The sequence below is a fragment of the Amphibalanus amphitrite genome, unplaced genomic scaffold (genome assembly GCF_019059575.1).
Source record: "Amphibalanus amphitrite isolate SeventyFive unplaced genomic scaffold, NRLGWU_Aamphi_draft 001229F_arrow, whole genome shotgun sequence".
Taxonomy (NCBI): domain Eukaryota; kingdom Metazoa; phylum Arthropoda; class Thecostraca; order Balanomorpha; family Balanidae; genus Amphibalanus; species Amphibalanus amphitrite.
The window spans coordinates 115,224-139,417 of record NW_024882722.1 but is presented as its reverse complement, the minus strand read 5'-3'; the positions used below and the strand labels follow the sequence as shown (position 1 = coordinate 139,417).

The following is a 24,194-nucleotide window of genomic DNA, read 5'->3' as shown; positions in this document are numbered from 1 at the left end:
TGACCTGACCTTGACCCGAAAGTTGACCTCAATCTTAAAATCTTAAGAGTGCTTTGGGAAGGTCTCGTAGAGACCTTTCGAACGCCGCCTCGCGGGGCTCGATACGACCATTGGTTCTCGAGATAACAGGGGGGGGGGTCGGATCCGACCCCCCCCCCCCCAGGCTGATGTGGGTACGGAAATAGCCCAGGCGGTGCCGGGTTAAGTTTGGTGTTTAATTTTGTGATTGCATGAACGTGCATCTCTTGCCTGATCTACATGATTTTGTTCCGTGCGGGACATATCTGACGCCTGGCATATGTACTATGCAGAGAATAGGTGGTATTTTGTCATCTAATTATGACATGGCCTTCCTCTTTTAATGCATTCTGAATTAGATTTCAGACATTACAGCTTTTGCTACAGCTCATAGCATCTGCGTAGGACAAACGATTGAATCAAAATTTCAAACTTAAAGCAAAAAAATATTTATCATAAATGGCAAGACCTGTTAAATACATTGTTATTCAAATTTCAGTTATTCATTATAACGTCCCGTGGGGACTCCGAACATTCATTATCGACATCCAGCAGTCTCGCCTTCGCGATCATTGGGAACTTTTGACATCATGGGACCACATTAAGTTCACATCGCAGATCGCACAAGCGATTTCCCATGCGCTATAGGAGTGGCGAATTCATAGGTACACTCTTGCTGCCGTGCTGCGATCGGCACTCCGCCCCCGCTGCCGCCGCCGCCGCCGCCGCCGCCGGCCGTCCGCCGATCTGGGTGAAGGCCCAGCGCCGCGCCGCGCCGCCTGCGGACATGTTCTACTCGATCTGTGAACGTAAATCACGGCAGTGCAGCGGCAGCGAGGCACTTATTAGAGAATCGGTCGATTATCTGGCGATCATGAGGCGGGCTTTGTTGGGCCGACCGGGCCGGGGGTGGTGGGTCGACCCCGTGCGGCGCGGGTCCGACTGACCCCGTGAGGCACGGTATACCCTCCACTGCGCTGACCGTATGGTGTGCGGTGGGGACAGTATGGTTGGAGCAAGGGATGATATGAAGAAATGTCTGAACGGAGCTGGACGAAATTCCATTCCAATGTTAAGATCAGAAACACAAGCCTCCAAATTTTGAGGAAAATGATTGAATAAAGCGAGGAACGTCGAAACAGCTTGAGTGGCCTTTCCATTTGCGATACCGTCCATGGTGCTTTATTGCATTTTCACTTTGCTAAAATTGTGTGACAAAACGTGTGCCAATCGCAGCGAAAATGATATGTTCCGAGCTCTTCCACTTTGTTCCACATAAATCACGTATTTTGCGGCAGTGTGGCTGCATAGTGCAATGCATACCTACAAACGTGCATCTGAGTCGTGTGTCTTACCCATAATGTGCTGTCACAATGCATTATCCCGACTGGCGGCTACAGAGGGTGTGGTTTGAGTCACTTCACCGCACGCTAATTGCAGGCCATATTTTATCATAAGCTATGGGATAAAAGTTCCAGAGGAGGGCCGTATATATCACCCCAACTGTGTGCTATGACAAACGACGCATGCTGCTATTTATGCGCTGCTAATGGGCTTTGCACAGTGTCACCGCCTAACCGCCGAGTTTTGCTGTGTTTCAGAATGGCTACACGCCACTCATGTACGCGGCGAAGGACAACCGCGTCATGGTGGTGGACAAACTCATCGAGCTCGGCTGCAACGTCAACCACATGAGCGAGGTGAGTCGCGCTGAGTCGCACAGAGTCGTGCTGAGTCGAAGCAGCTGTCCAGACCCCCTCTCCTGACCCCCGAGGTCCCCACCGGTCCGTATCGGTGCGCCATCAGTGACCGCCTGTCGCGCGCGGGGTGTCGTATTGACCGCAGACGACATTGGACATCAGCGAACGACGCCTTAGGTGACGTCAGGTGGTGACAACGGTGACGTCATTCACCCACGGGGTCCAGTGGGTGTTAAACTTCCAGAGGACATCACATACTCGAGGAGGATTGACAAAACGAATAGACGGCTGTAATGATGCTTATGTTTCACGTGTCGTGTCTCCAGTATGTATGTAGATTGGAACAACTGTTCAGCATGTTCAGCATGATTGGAACAACTGTGCAGCTGTTTTCAGAGCATAATGGCTTTCCTTCTTGAATCCCGTTCTAGAGACTATGAGGCGAATGAATTCGAAGTTAATCGAAGGAATTTACGCTAGAATATTCCACACTCTTACCACCCGGCCTGGCTAATAAAAGCTCGCAGAATATACGATGTGAACAGGGTTAGTGGGGCGAATCGGCACGGAAACCGCGCTTTACTAGCAGTCCAAACCGCAGGAGTGCCGACCGGCTGTGGTGAGATGACCTCGACCCTGAGCGACCCGCTGCAGACCGCCCGGCAGGGACCCGGCGTCACGGCAGAGTACTCCGTCACCCCACCGCATGGTCCCACGGAGGATCCCGGGATGACGGGTCACGTGACGGGCCTAATGACGGGTCCGGTGACGGATTCAATGGCCCCGGCCGGCTGGTGCTCCCATTCTCATGCGTAATGATGGAGATTCGTGAAGCAGCCAACATGCTTGTTGCAGTGCTGCCACCGGGCTGATTGGGGTTTTGCTGTTGCTCGATTGCTTTTGTGCATGCAGGTCGTGTGAATATCTCCTGTGTTTCAGCGCTGTTATTTGACGGTTCATTAATGATTGGGTCAGGTCAGGCATAGCGAAGGTTGTGACCTTTACCCCATGTTCTGTATCTATGCTACATTTACCTGCAATTTGTCTCCGATCTTCGAGAGACAGCCTTCTACGAAACTCGGCTCTCCAACCATACATCCGATTAGCATCAACCAAGGGTCCAAACGTATGAAATCTTCCCCATACATTTTTAAAAAGAAACTTAGTCCGAATGGTTGAATCGGTGGCTCTGGGCCCGGGTGCCCCGCTAAGCAGTGCTTGTTGCACATACGGCCACCTCTGCACTTTCAACCCAGCACCAAGGCACTGCCGTCTCCCCTTCTCCATTTAGAACTGCCCTTTCGGTCCTAACCCACAGTCTCCCCTCTAAATCCACCTCCGCACCTCAGACCGCACGGTCCGAGCGTGGCGCTCTGTTGCGTGTCCAGCCGGCCGGTCGGCGCGGCGGCCCCGTCCCCCTGGGTGGAGAGGGGGGCTGTCCCCAGGGGAGGGAGGGGTGGCCCGCCGGGTCCGGCCGGCACCGTCTGTCACCGGACGATTAGCGGCTGGCCGGCAGGGATTTATACCGATTGGCCGGCCGACGGCGCCGCCCCAGGCGACGACCGAGGCGCCGTCGGTCCCGACACGGCCACCAAGGTCGCCCCAAGGTGACCAGTGGTCACTGGTCATAATGGGAGTGTCGGTATGTTCCCTTCTTTGACATTGATGCCAGTACCAATAGCTTCCTATGAGATGTAGCGTCTGACTGCGATGCCCTGGTTAGACGTTCCAGTTCATTCGTCTCAGGGCATTTCGATGTCTGGTTGAAGTAAGCCTCTGGGTAATGCCCGTTGTAATCTCAGTAAAATATGGCCTGTGTACGGGATCGTCACGCTACCATATCCTGGAGTTGGTCCGTGACGACTTGTGACAGTACCGTGACGTCATAAGGGGGGTACGTCAACAAATGACGTCAGTGAGACAGTTGAGCGGTGTCATGACAGGCGTGTCCGAACAGGGACGCTGGGCGAGCTGCTGTTAAGTGTGGAGTGTGGACAGCCCCGGTCCCAGTGTGGCTTTGGGCTGTCGGAACACTCGCCAGCATAAAACTGCTATTCCTGGTGGATGTCTGGGCTAATTTCGAGCCATTACTAGCCACGACACGATTAGTTATGGTGCCACGAAGGTGTTTAATTTTAAGTAGAGCGTTCGACTGTAGGCTGGTAATCTCGCTTCTTGTTAGCGTCTGCTTTATGCGGTGATAACCCAGGGCTCCGGAATAGCTAAAGCGTCAACATCATGGTCGTTTGCTGATGTGGATATTGTGTTTTCCGCTCAAATGAGTTCTTTCACAGTAAATCCTACACTTCTGGATACTAATTAGGGTCTCTGAAAACCTACACGAAGTCTAACTTTTATTCTAAAATTGTATAGATTGGGTCACATCAAGAACTCTGACGGGCCGTGGGAACTGTGCGTACCGCTGCGGCCACCACTGCCCGAGCGGGGTGGGGCCGGTTTTGGCCCGCACTCCGACTGGCCATACGCAGTTGCCGATCGGCCGTGAAATCGCCAATTGGCCGCGGCAGGTCACACCGTGGCTGTGGGCCGGGGGTGGCGGGCCGCCGGGTCAAGGTCAGTGTCAGGGGCACCTCTGTGTGTGGTGGGGCTCTGACGGAGCGGGCGGGGTCGCGGCTGTCGGCGGCAGCATCCTGTCTGCAATTGGCCCGCTGAGAGTGCCGGGTCATGACGCCGGGGACATTGAGACGGCCGCTGGCAGCGGACGGTGGGGAGATGAATGGTTATCAGTTATGGGAGAGGGGTGGCTGGAGGCTGAATGAGCGGGAGAATGTGCTGCGAAACTGGGCACTGGACGACAACCATGCGTTCCTGCCGGAGCAATACCATGGATAGGACTGAGCGGCCCTTGAAACTTCCACCAGCTAATCCGATGAACGAACAGTTAAAGGGACTATCCCACCTTTAACATGGGGTTTGAGTTGAGATAGCCAAGTTTGCGGCGAGGTTCAGAAACCACTATCTATCTAGGTTGCAAACCCCGCGGCCTGTTGGTGTTGAAGAAATTCGTTCCCTTCATTTGAAAATGGGCCTTGCGCAAGGCCCTATCTTCAACATGGAGCGACCGTTAGTGTGACGTCACCTCGTTTAGTCATTCTGATTTAAATGGGTTTGTTCGTTGAAAAATCGCTTAAAACTTGGTCTGAACTTTGTTGTGGTGCCTACAGAGTAAAAAGAATCAGCTTTATGACAGTAATGTGGCCTGGGGAAGGAGGTAATTTTGGGCTGTGACGTCACATATTTGAAAGTTTGTGTTTGGAATATGGGAAGCCTAAGATGTTTAATGAAAAATAAATGCCAGAACCGTGTTCCTGGTCATCCAATCTACATATAAACTCGGGCACAATTTAACTGGTTTTAACAACATTTTAGAAGGTGGGATAGTTCCTTTAAAGGAAGACTGCCACCTTCAAAAAGTGTTCTCAGATCGGCCTATGATTTATTCCCTGGACAAAACAAAATTTTAGAATTCACCTGACAAAGTATCATCACGTGAATCGCGAAAAAAATTGTCGATTATCATACAATTATCAATCGGTTAATGTCTAGCGATAATGTTTACACATCACTAGACTTCAAGGTCATAAGATTATTACATTTTATTTGAAAAAGTAAGGTATTTTATGATCTACTAATATATGATTTCATAAGAAATTGGCCATGTTTAATTTATTTTGCATTTAAGTTCGTAAAACATTTAAAAATCATGGCTCATTTGGAATGGGTCTGGCCCATGTTAAACCCCATTTCCCACACTTTTTTGGAAAAAATGAACTACTGAATATATAAGTTTAGCTTTTATTTTGACACTCCAAAATTCTTCTCTGATCTCGAAACAACCAAAGTTTTGACATATATTTACCAAAAGATAAGAAAATTCATGTTTCAAAGTTATCGATAAACAGTAGAGATGTCGGTTTTCTTGGACTAAAAAAATGGCATCAAACTGAACTTTGGTCTCCGATTTCTCGCAAACGGGTTCGAATTTCGGAAAACCGACTTCAGTCTGGGACATAGGTGGCTCAGCTCTAGTGAAAACCGTTTTGTGGAAAAAAGGTGGCAGTCTACCTTTAAGTGTGTAGACGAAAGGATGACTTGAAGTATCTTTGGACGGGCTCATTCAGACAACTGCGCCAATCAATGCGAGGTGTAGTTGGTGTGTACATACATATACGTCGACTTGCTTCCTTCATCGTTTATCCTTTTATAGTGCGCAGCATTACATAAGGACATCGCTCGATCCGTTGCCGATCTGTTCTCAAGTCTTGTTCCATGCATCCACTGTTTGATCAAATGTGTAAGCAAACAGCCGAGACCCTGTATCTTTTCAAATGTATGGAATGCACACAATGTGAGCCGTGAGGTAAACTGAAGAGGTATGACGTATGCGATCTACACCTAGTTAAATTGAAGTTTTGATTTTATCTCACCCACTGACAAGACTTAATTATTATTCCATTATTAACCGCTATTTGATTTATGTCACAGATTGTCCAGGCAAAACAAAATGGTTTTAATAATGGCAGTTGAAAGTGTTTGAACAAAATTTTCCCCATCTCAAATAAGTTGTCTTTCAGCTGGATCACCTTACGGTAATTCCTTCGCATCAATCAGTTCAAATTGTATGCATCAGAATTGTAACAGTTGACTAAAAGTTCTGACCCAGTAATGGCCTCACTAAACTTTCCCAGTTCTAACTCCGCCCACTGTGTTCCCGCCCCTCCCCTATCCGCCTCCCTATCCGCCTCCCCCACGGATCGGCTCGCCGCTGCGTAATACGACGTTCGGGACGCCGCCCGCCCCGGGGGAACTGCACGCGAGCCGAGCCGCTGCCGCGAAACTGTGACGTCATCCACACGTCACAGGTGACACGTCATTATTCAGACGAAATGGACCAGCTACCGCTGAATCTCACACACATTAACTGATAACAAAATCAAACAGATAACTTATCGAAGTCATTGTCTTTCTGTTTGGGATTCCCTGGATGACATTTTCAGATGCACCACGACGGTGCAATATGTCGGCATGATGTATGTCAAGGATGGGTTGTTCGGTGTAACTACCTCCTTGTTCTCACACTGCCCTGCCGGCAGTTATCTACTGCGCCGTGTGGAGTCTGCTCGGTTCATGGCCCATCACAATGGGAGTGATCACACACCGACACCGGATCTCTCACTAGCGTTCCATGGTTATTCACATGTCGCCCCATTGGAACCAGTGGTTATTCACAGTTCGCCCCATCGGAAATCGTGAATATTCACGGCTCGCCCCATTGAAACCAATCAGTGACAGCCGATGAGGGCTGGCGCGGCGCCTCGGCCGCCGTTAGCGCTCCGCCGTGCTGTGACCGTGCCGCCTGGCGTGAACTACGGCCGATCTGGGGCAAGGCTGGCCCCGTCGCGTCGCGTCGGCGCCTTACCGTCCGCCAGCGTCGCGTGCGACGAGACCGTTGGCCGACGATGTTTCCGAAAGAAAGTGCTCCCCGGCAAGTTTTACATCCGTAACAGCAGAGGGCTGTCTCAGCGATGGAGCGAAACTTTGCACAATGCACACAATCCTATGCAAACTACTGCGTTCGAAATATGGATCGTGCACATTTTGGATCGTTTGTGTCTATAAAGAGACGCCTTCTGAAGTGACGCCATGCCCTTACACTTCCTGACCTCACGATCTTTGATAAGATCACGGCCAGCGGGCACATAACTTTTTAACCAGCGGTGGGAGCTGCATCGTGAATCGTGAAGGCTTCAGTTCATAAGCGCGGCTATTTTGATGTTTTATTTCTCAAATCAAATTACTGGAGAACAAAGCGATGACATAGGCATCCATGACTTCACCGACATAGCCATTGTAATCCATTGAATCGTATTTGTGCTAAATTTGACTTTCTTTGTTTGTGCCTTGTTTGATTTAGCGTTGATCATCCACGGTCTGCACTGGTGGACTTGATATAAAAAAAAATGCATGTCAGTCATGGGTCAGGCACTTTCATGATATTCAAGTTCAATACGTGCCCTTTCTGGTTTTCGGTCAGGCACTGCAGAAAGTTCGTCCCAGTTCATTACGAAGGGCTATCATTATTATTTAACGGTAAAATACAATAAAAACAAAATTAACCGCAGTCTGTCTCCTAACTAGGCGACCAAATCTGACCTGCTGACCCGTGACCTATTCGCTGGTCTGCACACCACCCGGGGGCAGAACTGGGTCACACACAGACGTGGTAACCTGCCGACGGGGGTCGCCACGCTGCCGCCCCGCGGGATCGATCCGGGGGGTGCGTGTCGACTTATACCCCCGTCCCCTCCCCCTCTCCCCTGTCTCCGCAGCAGGAGGAGCGGAGACAGGTAATAAGGATACCGTCTGACTGAGCTGACACCAGGGGTGGCTGCAGTAACGACCCGTCGGTCATGGGCCGAGGTCTTCGTAGCGGGCTGACCGCCACAGGGACGCCGACAAAAGGCTAATATTGACATTGGAACTTCGCTTATGGTACGATTAATATATGTCCGTAGAGCTTAAAAATCCGGTGCAAAGTATGACCAACCACAAAGGGCATGCCATGGTGGATAACGTGAGCTGAAAAGAACGGAAGCAGCATATTAGCCGCAGATGATCAAGGATTGTCGACGCATGGATATGTGCTAGGTATGTTATAACTTGCATCATGTAAATTGTGAACGAATTTACGAACCTCGTGCCTCCACGAATTTTCTGAGTCAAGGTCACGATGAAACATCGTTGACATTTTTGCGGTCATATGTATGTACACACTACACACAATGGCTGGGTTCACCATTTGGCGGCGTAAAACAAATATTTGCACAACGGCCGGCTGATAGTCTTATGGCCGCAACCCATAGCATGACATACAAATATGCTCAAAAGCCATAGCCGCTATTTAGGTATTCAAAGATCATTACTTTTTAGAACAAGTGTTATCCATTCTGCACAAGTTTTGTGTCATCCGTGATGCAATATGGATGTAATTTCCCATTGAAATGTTGCTCGGCGCAGACAGGAACAGAGATAATTTATGATATTTCACAAAGTCGTGATGTAATATTTTGCCCAACAACGCATCACCTTCCCACTGAAATATATTATCGAAACAGGCGATAAAGGACGTTTGACAAGGCTCAGTGACAATTCATTGCTCTGAAACGTTCTGTCAATTACTTACCCCAGCACCTATTTTCGTCCCAGCACACACTGCCAGCCTTTAGCGGCTCTGATCGACAGCATGGTGTCTCCGTCGCCACGACTGGAGTCCATCGCGGCCAAATCACGGCCGGTCCCGACACGGCCTGTTAGCATATCGTTATCCACAACACAGACAGGGACGGATGTGGCCGTGAAGCGTTCGATTTGTCGCCGCTGCCACAGACGTCTGCCGTCTGCCGACCGTTATCCAGGCTAGATTAGTTCAATATCCGCAATGCCACTTTGCCGGACTTTTCAAGACTCAGTGTCGATGGCGACACTCGTGTCGCGATGATAGCTCGTTGCTGGTGTTTTTCTTTGGGGTGCCGGTGACTGACGTGCCTTGATAAAAAGGCACGAAGACCGTCCGTCTTTGTGTCAATCAGCAGACTCACGTGACAGAGATCTCCCCTCAGATGGATTGACAGGACACCCGTCTCTGTGTGTGTCGTTACACCGGACTGTACCGCTGGGTTGAGCGCCTAAGTGGTGGTCTGATGTGGCCGGAGCACCCTCGCAGCGGGTGACGACAACCGCTGGTCAGCACAGGTGGACCGTAAGGAGGCCATCAGACCCAGGTGCTGTGCTGTGTGGGGCAGCGGCGATGACCAACAGCTGGCTCACCTTGACCCCCGCTACGACTGAGCGCTTCATAAACAGCCGAATGGGCTTCATCGAAAGTTCCCGAACACACGGCAGGCCACGCCGTTGTTGGTGGAACAAAGGCGACGACGGCCCGCTGAGAGTTAGTAGAGTGTGAGGCATGGGCCTGACTGCGGGAAGTTGCGAAAGGTACATGATCCAGAGAATTGCTTGCTTTGCAATCAATGGCTATTCCATTTCGTGCGAAGTGTTGTAAGTTTTTAATCATTTTTACTAAAGCTCATCACCATGCAAGTGGCATTTCTTATCATAAAATGATTTATTGGCTATATATCACGAAGTGTGGAGTTTCCGCTTGTTTATAAGAATTCAATACGGAGTTCTGAACTGCGAAATCGCAGCCCTCGTTTTCGATTAGGCCTGCGCCTCCTCGGTGTACGTTGAGCGCCATTCGTCAGCCGCAGAGACGATGCGTGCCGGCCCGGGGACAGCCGGGGGAATTTACGCTGCACGCCACCCGTCCAGATTTGCCGTAACCCTCAGCGGCCGCCGCACTTCCTGGTGCCGGCTTAGGGCCAAAATACACATTTTTACAGGAAGTTTTCGAGCTGGTATTCTTATATGGATGTTCAATTAATACCTATTGCACCGTCATAAGCATGTGTTCGATGATTGCTAGCTTGTGACATGATGATCTGGACGCATGGAATGGCGTTAGCCGTCATGAACGAAAAACTATTTAAATGCTGAAATAGTAAGCGCTCCAATCCCTCGTTTGCTGATATCCTCTCACCCGACTAAAAGCCATTCTGGAAGCTGAATCATCACCGACTGTCTTTAACTTGACCCACCGCCGACGTCCTGTAATTTGACGCACCACCGACCGTAGGTAATCTGACCCAACGCCGTGCGTGTAATCTGACCGAACACTGACCGTCTGCGTTTGTCCTCAGGATGGCTTCTCGATCCTACACTTTGCCGTGCTGCACGCTCGGGAAGATATGGTGAAGACGCTGCTGAACAGGAGGGCAGACGTTAACGCCCTCACAGGGGTAAGCAGGCAGACCCAACCGGAACGCAGATTTACCTGAGCCGAACTTGCGATCAAATTGGCCAGAATGGCATGAATTGCAAGCAATCGATAATTGATGTTTCAAAGATAATTTCACACCCTTCCTCCATTAAAACTAAATCTTTTTGATGATCAACCAATTATTTTTGATCAAGCAATTCTTTAATTTGCGATGATCTCCGCCGTCTTTACCAATGAGCATTCCATTGACCCCTCCCCACTCGCCCTCCCGCTTACCCCGCGTCCAGCCGAAGAAGATGACCTGCATGCACCTGGTGTGTACGCGCACGGCCGGCTTGGCGGTCAACATCCTCCGGCTGCTGCTACAGACGACGACACGCGACGTCCGCCTCGTCAAGGACGTGGTGCGTATCCATTCATCGGTCTGGACCGAGACGGGTCGGTGTGACACCCGCGGTCTGCCCGGCGGAGCGCTGCATGTCTGTGTGCTGCACGGTGACATGCACAGTGTGCCAAGTGGCCGATCGAACTGCATGATTTCAATGTTGCAATGACGCCTTTGATGCGATTACGTTCAACTGCCTTTTCGGTTTAGCAGTTATTTTGAATCTGACGTGAGTGGTTTTACTCAACTTTTACTAGTCTTTTTAGCCAGGTGTTGTGAGTACTTACGTTTTATAATCATATCTTCTTGACAACAATGAGGCCGCATTTTTCAATCGGAACGCATAGAATGGTGCGTCGCATTATTGTGATTTCATAGTGCGACCGCACGATTAATCTTTGGGATACACTCTGCAGTCAAAAGTCAACAAATGACTGAGAATGGGACAAACTATCTTCTGCAATGCCTCAGGGTTACATTTTCTCAGGTCTGGCCAGCCAACTTGACCTTGGCTGTGTTTTCTTGATCTTCTGAAATCCTGAGCCACAGCCGTGTCTAAAAACATGCCTCTGAACCATGGGCTCACTGAATGGTGCCAGCACGTTTCACTATATTGCATGCCTTATGTTTTCAACTTATCTTTTCCCACGTATGTCGCTCACCATAAAAGCTACTTATTTTTGTTACGTTGATTTGTATTTGCAGAGTTTTGCAACAGAAACGTACACGTTGACGGCACCCATTCAAGACAAGGTAAGTTAACATTGCTATTTCTGTACATGTTGTACGTATGTGAGCACTCATATGATGTTATTTATTGTCTATATTATATATGTGACCGCTTCACATCACATGCAATGCTTTTATAAGGCCAATTGTTCTCATCGAATCTCCCAGAGGCCGATTGCCGCTTACCAGCGACCCTGGCTGTCTTCCTGGCTTTGTTAGCTCTGTGACCCGAGCTCTGTTGGTGAGGTTCACGCAGCTCTCCGGCCCACGGCTTTACCCCAATGTCCTCACACCGTGTCTGTCTGGCGGCAGTTTTTCCACCCAGGCAGCTCCACGCTAAACCAGCGGACACTGCTAAAGGCCCTGCTTGACAAAGACTCGGTGAGTTCTCAGACGTATGCATGCATGTGTATGGCTGAACTAACCCTGAGGTGTGTAATAACTGCGGGTTGTGGCAATATTTCAGCGCGATCGTGACAATCCTTTATGTAGAAAACATCGCGTGACCATTTTTAAACCATTTCTCTACCGATAAATATACTAATCAACGGTAACACACGTTAGCACCGTTCCTGATGAAAAATAATGGGATGGGCAATCAAACCAATCAATTTTCATAGCTATATTTATATCACGACCCTTACCCCTCTCATGATCTACGATTTATATTAAAGTTCCAATCAAATAGTAGCACAAAATAAAGCCTCGGTTACTTGCCAACGTTCTATTTCCTTACGCCTAGTAAAAATTAAATTAGAAAATAAATGAAATGCCATTTACCCCTCCAACTTACCCGTGATGTTTTAATCATACACTTCTACCTACTGTCAAAACTAACTCTAAGCAAGAGCACCATCTCTACCCGCTTCTCTCGTTGATCAAACATCCCAGCCAGCCCTATACCCCCGTTTGGAAGACCTCCCCAGGAGGGACGGGCCCACGCGCCAGTTGACCTGGAGCCGTGACGACTTGGAGCTCACGGCGGACTGCCATCGATCCAGCGAGCCGGCAGCCCGCGCCAGCTATTTCAGTGTGACAATCCCAGATTTCCTCGGGCGGCACGTTTGCATATGGACATCGACACGCCCGTCGGCCGATAAGCTGTCAGTTGGACCACAAACGACCGCTCGCCGTGTCGATTCGTGGCGACCCGTGATGGTCCGTGCTGGTCCGTGATCCGTCCGTGATCAAATCTACCCAGCCGTGATGCATCGTGTGGGTCCTCATAGCAGGCCGCAATAGCTCGCATCCACCTGTGACAATCCGGGATCAGTCGATATCCCGTTGACGCCATTCAAACGGGGCAAAGCAGTGCGTTACTCATTCATCGCGTCCAGGTCCCGAAAACCTACGAGCATTTTACGAAACATATTGTTCGTGCTTGGTTTTGTTGAAATTAAACCCATTCAAATCAATTTCAATTCTTAAGAATATCGTGTTTTCATCTATGACGATGATGAAGACATTGTTTCCGTTTCTCCTCTCGCCGTCACCACAAACACACGGGCGTGTCACAAAGAGTCCGAGCACGCGGCAGCCGTCGTCGGCACAGCCTCGACGAGCGCCGGGGGCCGGAGTCGGGCCGAGTCGGACCAACTCCGACAAACGCGACTCGCGTGACGGGCTCCACTTTCTCAGGAGCTCCGGTGGCTCGGCATCGATCCCGCCCTGTGGTCGAGCCCGCGCGCCCAAATCCCGCCGCCACCCGCGCCTCGTGGTCGCTCGGCGGCCACGAGGTCTCACGGGCGTGACATACTCGGCGACAAGTCGTTCCCCAATCCCGGTCATGCCACCAGGCGTTATGTAGCCCCGGTGCTCTTCAAGGTCTCCGCCGGTCAATGGGTGATGCGGAGGCGTTCGGAATCCTTTGGCGGCGACTGGCACGGCGGGGTTGTTCCAGGAAACCCGGCTCAGCGAGCACTGAATTCCTTTGTTAGTTGTGATACTTACTGTTAACGCCAGACCCCTTGAGACCCTAATTTTTCGCGATTACTTTTAAATGCGTGAAGGAATTTCAACCAAGCTCAGGACATGGCCGTTTCAAGACAGGCCGAAACTTTTACAATTTAGATATTTTATCGCCATTTCAATATTTCAGGCACTTGTCATTGACTCGTAATGTTAAATTTCGAGCAAGATTTTCATCCGGTGTGTAGAGGCTATCACCAGTCAGTCTGTGATACGTTATGACGTCACAGCTAAGCCCCGCCTCTGTGGTCTTGGCCTGCGGCGGTTTCGGGCCGGCGCGCGGTCACTCTCGCTGTGGCGGGGAGCGGGGACGGGCGACGGGCGAGCGGTGCCGAAAGCCGGCGGAGTTGTGCGTAGCGTCTTGGCTGACAGTGCCCAGAGAGCGACATGATGACGGACACGCCTAAGAGCTGGACTTTTTGATGACGTCTTCGGGTGACGTCATGTCGTGTGTGACGTTTCGTGGGCAGGTAAGGAAAAGTCACCACCGCTGGCGAACATTGGTGCGGTAAATGGCAAACACAAATGCTGCGCAGAAAAGACAAATGTGTAACTTCAGACAACATTCGTTCGGACGACAATGTCAAGGCGAATCAAGAAGTTCTTCGTGCGATTGTTAGGTAGTTATCTGTCTTGCTATTTTAGTATTATTGTTATTAGCAGTTGATTTGTGAAATGTATTATCAAAATCAATGTTTATTGAACGCAGATTCAGTTTATTGTACCTAGGTACCCTTACACCTTACACTTCACTCATCTCAAGCTGTTCAAACACCCTTGACAAAGTCGATTAAGATGAAACGCTGGGTATAATTTATACCGTGTTTTCTCTGCATTATTAACATATTCATCATATATACAATATAAGGGCCACATGCTTTTTACAGGGAGACATGTCAGACAGCCCAGTAGGATGAGGCTTCGTCAAGCGTCATTTTTAGCAAAGCTTTTCTTGCCTAAAATCCAGTCTGCAAAACATGGCAGGGCTTACACTTTGGCTAACACTTGACTCCCAGCTGTTGTGTCTTTGCTATGCGATGTTAAACCTATAAAACATCTTACTTTTCATGTATGCGCCATGACTCATGTAATCTTTTCACAGCCAGGACGCTCCTAAGGTACCTACTGGGAATGTGGGGAGTGCAGCAGCATCAGTGCAGCACCGATGGTCGCATGCGACGGCTGCGATAAATGGTACCACTTCCGTTGTGCGGGACTGACTAAGGAGCCAGGTAAGCGCAAATGTTTTCTGGCTCAGTATTTTTGTTGCAGCTATAGTGATCAATGAAATATTTTCCGCACTGTTCAGCCAAACATGTATTTCAAACAATCTGCTTCCCAACCAAGGGTGTCGCCACAGGGGGGGGGGGGGGACAGAGGGAATCTCGTCCCCTCCACTTTTTAAAATTTTAACATTACGCCTATGGCGTTGCATGGAAAGAATCGACTTGAAATGGTCCTCGTCCCCTCCAAAATGGTCAATGTCCCCTCCAGTCGTCGCACCGTGGCGTCGCCCCTGTTCCCAACTACACAAATTTAGTCAAACAATGTGCCAATATGGAATTTTCAGGTTCAGTTGAATGAAATAGGAACAATGATAATTGTAGATTACGTATACCTGCAAGAGAGGAAAACAGAATACATTGTATTGCTTGTCCTTCACCGATACTGTTATTTTTCCATTTCTAGAAACACCGACATGGCGATGCAGGTGATACTGCCTGGTGAGGCCGCGGTCTCCGGAATCGCCTGCAGACGAAGTCACCTGGCGTCCATCTGCACATCACTTGCAGCAGTGAGGCCTGCTGACAGCGTCTGGCAGTGTCGGCAACGTGCCAGCCAGCTATCTGGAGTCCTGCTCACCGCAGGTCGCCGACAGGAAGGGGCGACGCATCGTCTCCGAGGTCGCCTCAGCAGCAGTGAGACCCCACTGGCCGTCTTCTTAGGCTTCAACTAGATTGCGAACAACCTATGCTGAGACAACGCCCATGACGTGTGATCCGGTACCGCTACCGCACTGCGTGCCTGTGCCCGCCGTGAGCCGCTAGTGCATGGGTTCGACCATGAGAATATGTGTTTATGTTGCTTTTACTATTGTTTATACGTTGAAGTGACGAATTGTTTATTTTTCGCAAGCCTCCACTGTCCGGTTGCCTGCAGCTCCATGCAACGCCAGCTGTACTGTTGTTTTAATGTTGTCTCTCCGCTCAGCTGTACTGTTGCCTCTCCGCTCATAACAACCTATGCTGAGACAACGCCCATGACGTGTGATCCGGTACCGCTACCGCACTGCGTGCCTGTGCCCGCCGTGAGCCGCTAGTGCATGGGTTCGACCATGCGAATATGTGTTTATGTTGCTTTTTATATGTACTGTTGTTTATACATTGAAGTGACGAATTGTTTATTTTTCGCAAGCCTCCGCTGTCCGGTTGCCTGCAGCTCCATGCAACGCCAGCTGTACTGTTGTTTTAATGTTGTCTGTCCGCTCAGCTGTACTGTTGCCTCTCCGCTCATATATGACACCCTCTATATGAATGGCACTACTGATTGTCACACCCACTGTCCGTATTGTCCGTAGTGGTGTCTACGCCCATGTTAATACAGCGTGCAGAATCCAGATTCTATTGAGGAGAGTTGAGCCAAGTCACCATAGGCTCGGGAAGAGAGCAACGTGGAGGCCCACTGCCCCTTCCCCGGCCCCCACTGGGGGCGCCAGCCACTCCAACTTTTGACTGGATGTCAAGAGCGTCGCCACGAGGGGAACGAGTCGCCGGCCAGCCAAGGTAGCCAACGGCGTGTGAAGGTTGCCTGACCTCGAGGAAACTGAGATGGCACCAACGGAGGTTTTGTTAAGTAGGCGACCAAAATTCGAGCGGCAGCAACCTGGGCACCTTCACAGATAGCAGTGCCGCGTATCAGGGCGCCTTCGACGTTGAGCTGGGCGCCGATCATCAGGACGCCGGGGGAATATGACCCAATATCCCCCGTAAATATGTGCCTCGGAAGGGAGACCCAACCATAAAACTGAAAGCTCGCCGTATTTTATCCACTATTTTTCGAGCAGGTCCATAGATTTCCGTCCTCAAAAGTGCGGGGATATTCCCCAGTGTTTGAGTTGGATGGGACTATAGTGGCGTTTACACCGACAGGAGATTCCCATTGCCGGCTGTGGGAAACTACTGTCGGTGTAAACGCTATTCATATTTCCTGCGTCACCCCTGTGGGGACGCCCTTACTCCATGGTGCCGAGCTTATCAATTTGGATATCAATGGAATCAAAATCTCTTATCGATCGATGAAGAACTAAATTACCCCGACCCGGAGAGCGTCTTTGGAATCAAAGCAGTAGCACATGACGCAAGACTTCAGGCAAATAAATCCTTCTTGTGTGAAATAAAACATTTGTGTATTGATAAGCACGTTTTATAAGCAATGGTAGCAAGATTCTCCATGTATTTGGTCAGAGTGATAATTTAGTAGCAGATACTTACCGTCGCATTTCGTTTTTTTTAATTAATAATTTAAATTGTCAGAACTAGCAACATGTCTCTTCACTCAACAATAATTACAAAAGTGAAAAAGAAATGATAAATTGCTTATATTTTGGTGAAACTAAAAATTAATTCAGCACATATTTTTTTTACAGCGTTGAAGTCCAGCTCCAAAGGACAGCTGACGATCGTAGCGGAGCAGGCTGTTTGGTACTTCTTCACTACTTCTTAGAAGTACCCGTTAGTACCGATAATGTCTCACATAATAAGCTATTGGAACAAAAATATCCATGTTCTTCTAATTATTCTCCTTTCACACTTAAAATAAATACTTTTGAAATGCATTTACTAATTAATTTCACAAAAACGGCTTGAAATTTTACAACGTTAAAATACTTATTCCAATTTCCACCATGAAACCACCACTATATTACTTGCTTACAGAACCGTGCGCACAGTGCGCGCAGTTTTATCGTGACGTCAGAGGGTGCTTCCTCAGTGGCGCCCCCTGGCGGGGAACGCGTGCAAAAAGTCCAGCTCTTAGGCATGTCCCATGATGACTAAGGAGTCATAAATGCTCAATGCGCATTGCTTCTACAATGCTGATATGTTCGCTGATATTTTTTTATAAGCTGCAAATGACGGGCAGATGGCATATAACTGACATAAGGTTAGGAAATATTCACCTGCATTTAAAGCCTATGGCGTTGCAGATAATGCGATAATGGGATGTCGGATGTCACCAAGTAGCTGCCGATTTGTACATCGCTATGCAACCATCGAGCAACGCAATAATAAGTTAATTGCCTGAGCTTCACATCATACGGCTCGCTCGTATTTCAAACAGATACCCTACATCGAAAATCGTATTTGTTAGGAATCGTTAACGTTTGTTCGAAGCACGACTGAGTAGTAGGTTGAGGAGTGATGGTCCTCTTGGTCCTATATCAGTAGGCGGAACTATGGTCAAGCGTACCCATTTTCGGGAACGCATTTTCGTTCCCATGTTTGGGAACGATAAACCCAAATATGGGAACGCCATGTAGGAATTATTTAAAACAAGAAAAAGAACCGTTAAATGACGTCCAAAAAATATAAAACGATCGTGAACCGCCTGATATTTGTCTCAATATTGTTGGGAAAGAGTTTGATATTGTAAGGCCCATCGTAGTTTCAAATCGTTCCCCTATTTCTAAAGCAGTCCATCATCCGGGCCGCGAACCCAAATTTGGGAACGCTCTCGTACACTGGCGCTGCAAGCGTTCCTTATTATGGGAACGGCGTACCCAAAATTGGGAACGATTTCACCGACTTCTTTCAGGGGCTCTTTTCATTAACAAGCATCATGTCCAACGCCGCAAATTATTGTTAAGCAACAATCATCAGATGACCTTTCCGGCAAGACCGTCGCATGTTCCGCCCGGTCTTCTGCGCTTTTATTCCCGTCGATCTCGCAGCGGGCACCCCCCCTCTGCAGGATTACGTAATTCACAACGCTCAGCGATGTTCAACAAGGTCTTCCATGCCTATATCCACCGTTCGCGCCGAGGGTGGAGACATGCCAAGCACCTGTCTGTTTATCACCGATAGTTGACGAGCACAAGGAAGTATCCAAAAATGGGAACGCTGAATATGTTACACCCTCAAAACACCTAGTCCCATGGAAAATCTAGTTTTTTCCTTTCTTAATGAGTGTAAGTGGCAAAAGGCCTGGTAGGATGGGCACGAGGAATGATCGAAATCAGCATAAAAATTATAAATAAGCCACACAGAGCGACCTATATAAGAGAAATTCCCCCAAAACGATCATGCTTAGAAACACGGCAGACAAAAACCACGCTCATGACGCTCCTTATAAAACAATGCTAAACAGCTAGCATCCAAATAAAATATGTCTTTCCGGGCTGATAAAATACAGCTGAATAATTTTAAACCACTGAAACTGAGTTTACAACAGTAGTTCGGTAAAATCACTGACGTTCCACGCGGTCGTGCGCCCCGAGACCAAAAGTCAACAATATTACCTCGGGACTGTCCGCGTGTTCGCTTGCATATGTCAGCATCTGGTGTCGCTAGTATGAAACCTCATAACCAGGCGAAAATTATTATACTTGACCGCAAAATGTAAAACACGCTTCATTTTCCTTTAAATTGCATGTTAAATGTAGTACCTATAACCCATGTTTTCACCATTCCGTCATTTCAAAAAAATCATTAAAAATATCATTCGACGGTCAATTTCCTTGTTCAACGGTCAGATTAAAGATAATTTTATAGAGATTTAGTAGATACTTAAATTAGCGTGCACTTTTTTGAGACGTGATGCACTAATGAGTTTTAGTGGGCGAACGGCCGAAAAATTACCTTCCGTTCCCATAAATGGGAACGCCCAGGGGCGGATCCAAGGGGGGGGGTCACATGGGTCATGGCCCCCCCCCCTTGAGGCCCGGGGGCCCAAAGACCTGCCAGGGGCACCACCGGCCTATCAAGGGTATCACAGTCCTGACAGGGGCACCACAGGACCGCCAGGGGCACCACAGGCCTAGCAGGGACACCACGGGCCTGGTGCCCCTGGGCCCTGACAGGACTGTAACGCCCCTGACAAGCCTGAAGTGTCCCCGGTAGGCACGTGGTGCCCCTGACAGGCCTGAGGCGCCCCTGCAAGGGCGGTGGTGCCCCTGGCAGGCCTGTGGTGACCATGGCAGGCCTGTGGTGCCCTTGCTAGGCCTCTGGTGCCCCTGACAGGCTTGTAATGCCCCTGGAAGGACTGTGGTGCCCCTGGGCCCTGACAAGCCTGAGGTGCCCCTGACAGGCCAGTGGTGCCCTTGCTAGGCCTGTGGTGCCCCTGGCAGGCCTCTGGTGCCCCTGACAGGCTTGCGGTGCCCTTGGAAGGACTGTGGTGTCCCTGGGCCCTGACAAGCCTGAGGTGTCCCTGACAGGCCCGTGGTGCCCTTGTTAGGCCTGTGGTGCCCCTGGCAGGCCTCTGGTGCCCTTGCTAGGCCGCTGGTGCCCCTGGCAGGCCTCTGGTGCCCTTGCTAGGCCGCTGGTACCCCTGCGCCCGGAGAGGACTGGTGCCCCTGAAAAGTCTGAAGTGCCCCTCGGTAGGCCCGTGGTGCCCCTGACAGGCCCAAGGTGCCCCTGCGAGGCCGGTGGTGCCCCTGGCAGACCTCTGGTGCCCCTGGCAGGTCTGTGGCGCCCCTGGCAGACCTGTGTTGACTGGTGCCCCTGCTAGGTCGCTGGTGCCCCTCACAGACCTGTGGTGCCCCTGGGCCTTGACAAGCCTGAGATGCCTGGCTATGACAGGCTCGTGGTGCCCCTGATAGACCAGTGGTGCCCTTGCTAGGCCTGTAGTGCCCCTGGCAGGCCTCTGGTGCCCCTGCTACCCCTGCGCCCGGAGAGGACTATGGTGCCCCTGAAAAGCCTGAAGTGCCTCTCGACAGGCCCGTGGTGCCCCTGGGCCCTGACAGGCCCAAGTTACCCCTGCGAGGTCGGTGGTGCTCCTGGCAGACCTCTGGTGCCCCTTGCAGGTCTGTGGTGCCCCTGGCAGGCCTGTGTTGACTGGTGCCCCTGCTAGGCCGCTGGTGCCCCTCACAGGCCTGCGGTGCCCCTGGAAGGACTGTGGTGCCCCTGCCCCTAGGGGTGCTCATGGGCCCAACAGGTCCGTTGTGCCCCTGACAGGCCTGTCGTGTATATGTACTTGCTAGACCTGTGGTGCCCCTACTTCCTGGCAGGCCTGTGGTGCCCCTGGCGGGCCTGTGGCGCCCCTACAAGGCCGTAGGTGCCCCTGAAATGTTTGTGGTGTCCCTTTAAGGACTTTGGTGCCCCTGACAAGCCTGAAGTGTCAAGGACAGACCCTTTAGGACGCCAGGGTCAAGTTCGTCGGACTGACAACGATTTGCTTACTTACCTGATAACGTTCCTGGTAAGTACTCACTACTCAGCGTCCACAACATATATACACATAGCATCTATGCACATAGCACATTCATATATACTTGCTTACAATTGGTAAATGTGGTTGTGGCTAAGAGTTAAGATACTGACTAAAAATAAAAAAATAAAAAAACTGAAAATGGGGGCACCACCAAAATGAAGTGGACGAAATCCGTTGAGTTTTTAATTTTGGGTATAGGTAGGGGCACCACTTCGATTCATGACCCTCCCCTTGGAGTTTTCCTGGATCCGCCCCTGGGAACGCCCGTTCCCATATTTGGGAACTCCGTTCCCAAAAATGGGAACGTTCCTATATTTGGGTACTCATGACCATAGTTCCACCTACTGATATACAAGAGTCAACAAGAGCCTAACATTTACTTAACCGTCTGCTGCAATTGACTCATAGCACGTGAAGCGTCAGCGAAATTCATAGTCCTTCACAGATGGCAGGGGTGTCGTTTGTACAGAGGTCGCTGATGGGCACGGGTCAATGCCGCAGTCGTGGGCGGAGCCTAATGTCATATGACGTAGAAAGCCTCTATCCAGGATGGAAAAACAGTTAACATTATGAGTCAATGACAAGTGCCTGAAATATTGAAATGGCGATAAAATATCTAAATTGTAAAAGTTTCGGCCTGTCTTGAAACGGCCATGTCCTGAGCTTGGTTGAAATTCCTTCACGCATTTAAAAGTAATCGCGAAAAATTAGGGTCTCAAGGGGTCTGGCGTTAACAGTAGGAGCTCTGAAGTCACTATGGCGATGTTTGATTTGGTCCAGACAGTGTTTGAATTTGACGGTGGCCTGTGGCCTGGCTTAGGGGTGGTCATTAATGAGCTGTCTACATGCCGTAAAAAACTTGTACGAACTGTCTACAGGCCGTTTTTACCTCATGGTGCGTATGTACATTACCACAGATTCAACTTTGCAATTATGATATAGGATTTCTATAGCGCGCCAGCCACTGAACCAGAAAGTGCACATTAGGATAATTTTGCGCACCTCAAGAATTATCGGTGCCGTATCATGATAATTAAACATCGAAGCAGTTCCCTTGTTGGCTTTAGATATTTCTGCCGGGATTTTTGTTTTCATTCATGCTGTTTAGCCCATTAAACATGTAAGCTGACCATGAAATGTATTCAAACTTGAATAATGCGTAAGAGCACATGTTGACACAACCGGAGTTTCTCCTGACTTGATATCTCTCGCGTATATCACCGAGCTGTGACCACGGGTCTGTGTTCCCAGGACGGCAACATTCCGCTGTTTCTGGCCATCGAGGCGGGCTCGCAGCACCTCTGCCGCGAGCTGCTCAACTATCAACCCGAACTGCAGGTGAGTGCATACGAGGAGGGCACACGAGAGTAACTTATACAGCAATAGCATCTGTAGACAGAAATTACATCGAGCTGCCGCGAGCCATTTGACGTACAAGACCGATAGACGATGGCCTGTGTACTGTGCAGTTGTTGCTATGTCGCGGTAATTCATCGATAGGTACCCTTATTATCTGGCCTTTCGTTTTTAGTGATTGCAATGAATGGTCGCCAACGTTAGATGTCTTTAAAAAATCACATCAAAAAATGTATTTCAAAATGTATGTACATATACTGACTTCGTAGTCAGCTAACGCTGACTTATTTAGGTCACAACTGCCTCAGCAGTTCATACATACTTCTGCATCTCCGACCTACACCGAGGTCAAGCCTTAGTTATGAGGAATCCAGAACAGACGGACAGACTAATTTGTGGCACCGATTCGCAAAATGAGCAACGGCCGTACCACGCCAGCCTCTGCCGTCTCTGCACGTGAAATGAACCACGATTAGCATACCTACGAGAGCTATAAGAGTCTCGGAGATTGTCATTAACCATGTCCCGTCAAGTCATGGATTGTGTAAGAAATTTGGGCGCTGCAAAGGCGAAGATCATTAGCATATCATGCGATATTAGCGCATGATACAAGTCCTTGCTCTTGCTAATTATCCTCCCGCAACCTCTGAATCTCGGTTCATAGGGCACTGGGGCGGTTTCTAAATCCTACTATTATGTGTTCGTCTCAGTGCTGCCAGGGCCTTACAAATGCGAAGTGCTATTTTAGCAGCGAGGCAATGAGATGGATCACACGATCCAACGCAAATCGTGGCGTCAGTTGTTGGCCCATCGGTGTACTGTAAATAATGTGAACAAGAGGCAAGGCATTCAGAATAGGAAGATTGCCCTACATTCGTACGAGGATAGTTTTCCCCAGCCACGATGACCATGCATCTTTTAGTTGACCAGTGGTTATTAGGACAGATATTGTCTTAGCCAGAGGTCGCTGTCCTGTGACCTCTGTCCTGAGACGGAACACTGACCCTTGACCTCTGACCTGTGACCTCTGACCTCAGGTGAAGGTGCGGAAGAGCAACAAGGACTCGGTGCTGCACCTGGCCGTGCGGCGGAGAGACATTGACCTGGCGCGTCTGTTTGTCGACTATGGAGTCCAAGTGGATGCCCAGAACGTGAGTGATTGTGGAGGAAACGCTTCATATTCCAGAAAGATTTCAAGTTTTGGTTTCAATTTTAGTTGTAATAAACGTTGCGAACCTTCCATGGGCCAAAAAAGGAGGGAGACTTCAAGTCTGCATAGGAAAACAGCAAGCGGTTATCTGAAGGACGGTATCAAAACACAGTGATAAGTCTAGCTTTCGTGACGTGATGCTTATGGGTCTTTTAAAATCAAAATATCTTCGGTTTAATTGCCCAGAATGTAAGCCGACATTATTCAAGCAAAATGATTGAGATCTCACGATGTCGTCCTTGAAACGGAACCGTTCAAAATGTGGCCAGATTTATTGCTCATGATCTATAAGTTAGACGTGCTAGGCTTGGAAATTCAAACGCCATCGGGTATAAGACGTTCGAAGTAAATGCTCAGCAAGCTCAATGGATATATCACGATGAACCTTACAGGCAGCTGGTGAGGGCGAAGCAATTTCACTGATAGCTCATTCCACTGATTTTACACGTTCGTAGTTACACTTACGACCGGCGTTCTCGGTTACGGTCGTATAAAAACTATCTCGCGGCGTCAGGTCAAACTCCAGAGGTCACGGCGGACAGG

The 24,194-nt window shown here is 49.5% G+C and overlaps 1 protein-coding gene across 1 annotated transcript in view; it reads left to right on the top strand.

Moving 5' to 3' along the window:
- Window positions 1–24,194, top strand: part of LOC122371299 — a 62,450-nt gene that overhangs the window by 13,584 nt on the left and 24,672 nt on the right. Inside the window, exons 2-8 of the mRNA XM_043347512.1 lie at window positions 1,620–1,718; window positions 10,499–10,597; window positions 10,866–10,982; window positions 11,669–11,716; window positions 12,005–12,073; window positions 22,337–22,423; window positions 23,479–23,592. Coding sequence (XP_043203447.1) covers window positions 1,620–1,718; window positions 10,499–10,597; window positions 10,866–10,982; window positions 11,669–11,716; window positions 12,005–12,073; window positions 22,337–22,423; window positions 23,479–23,592 — 633 coding nt within the window. The remainder of the gene's footprint in view (window positions 1–1,619; window positions 1,719–10,498; window positions 10,598–10,865; window positions 10,983–11,668; window positions 11,717–12,004; window positions 12,074–22,336; window positions 22,424–23,478; window positions 23,593–24,194) is intronic.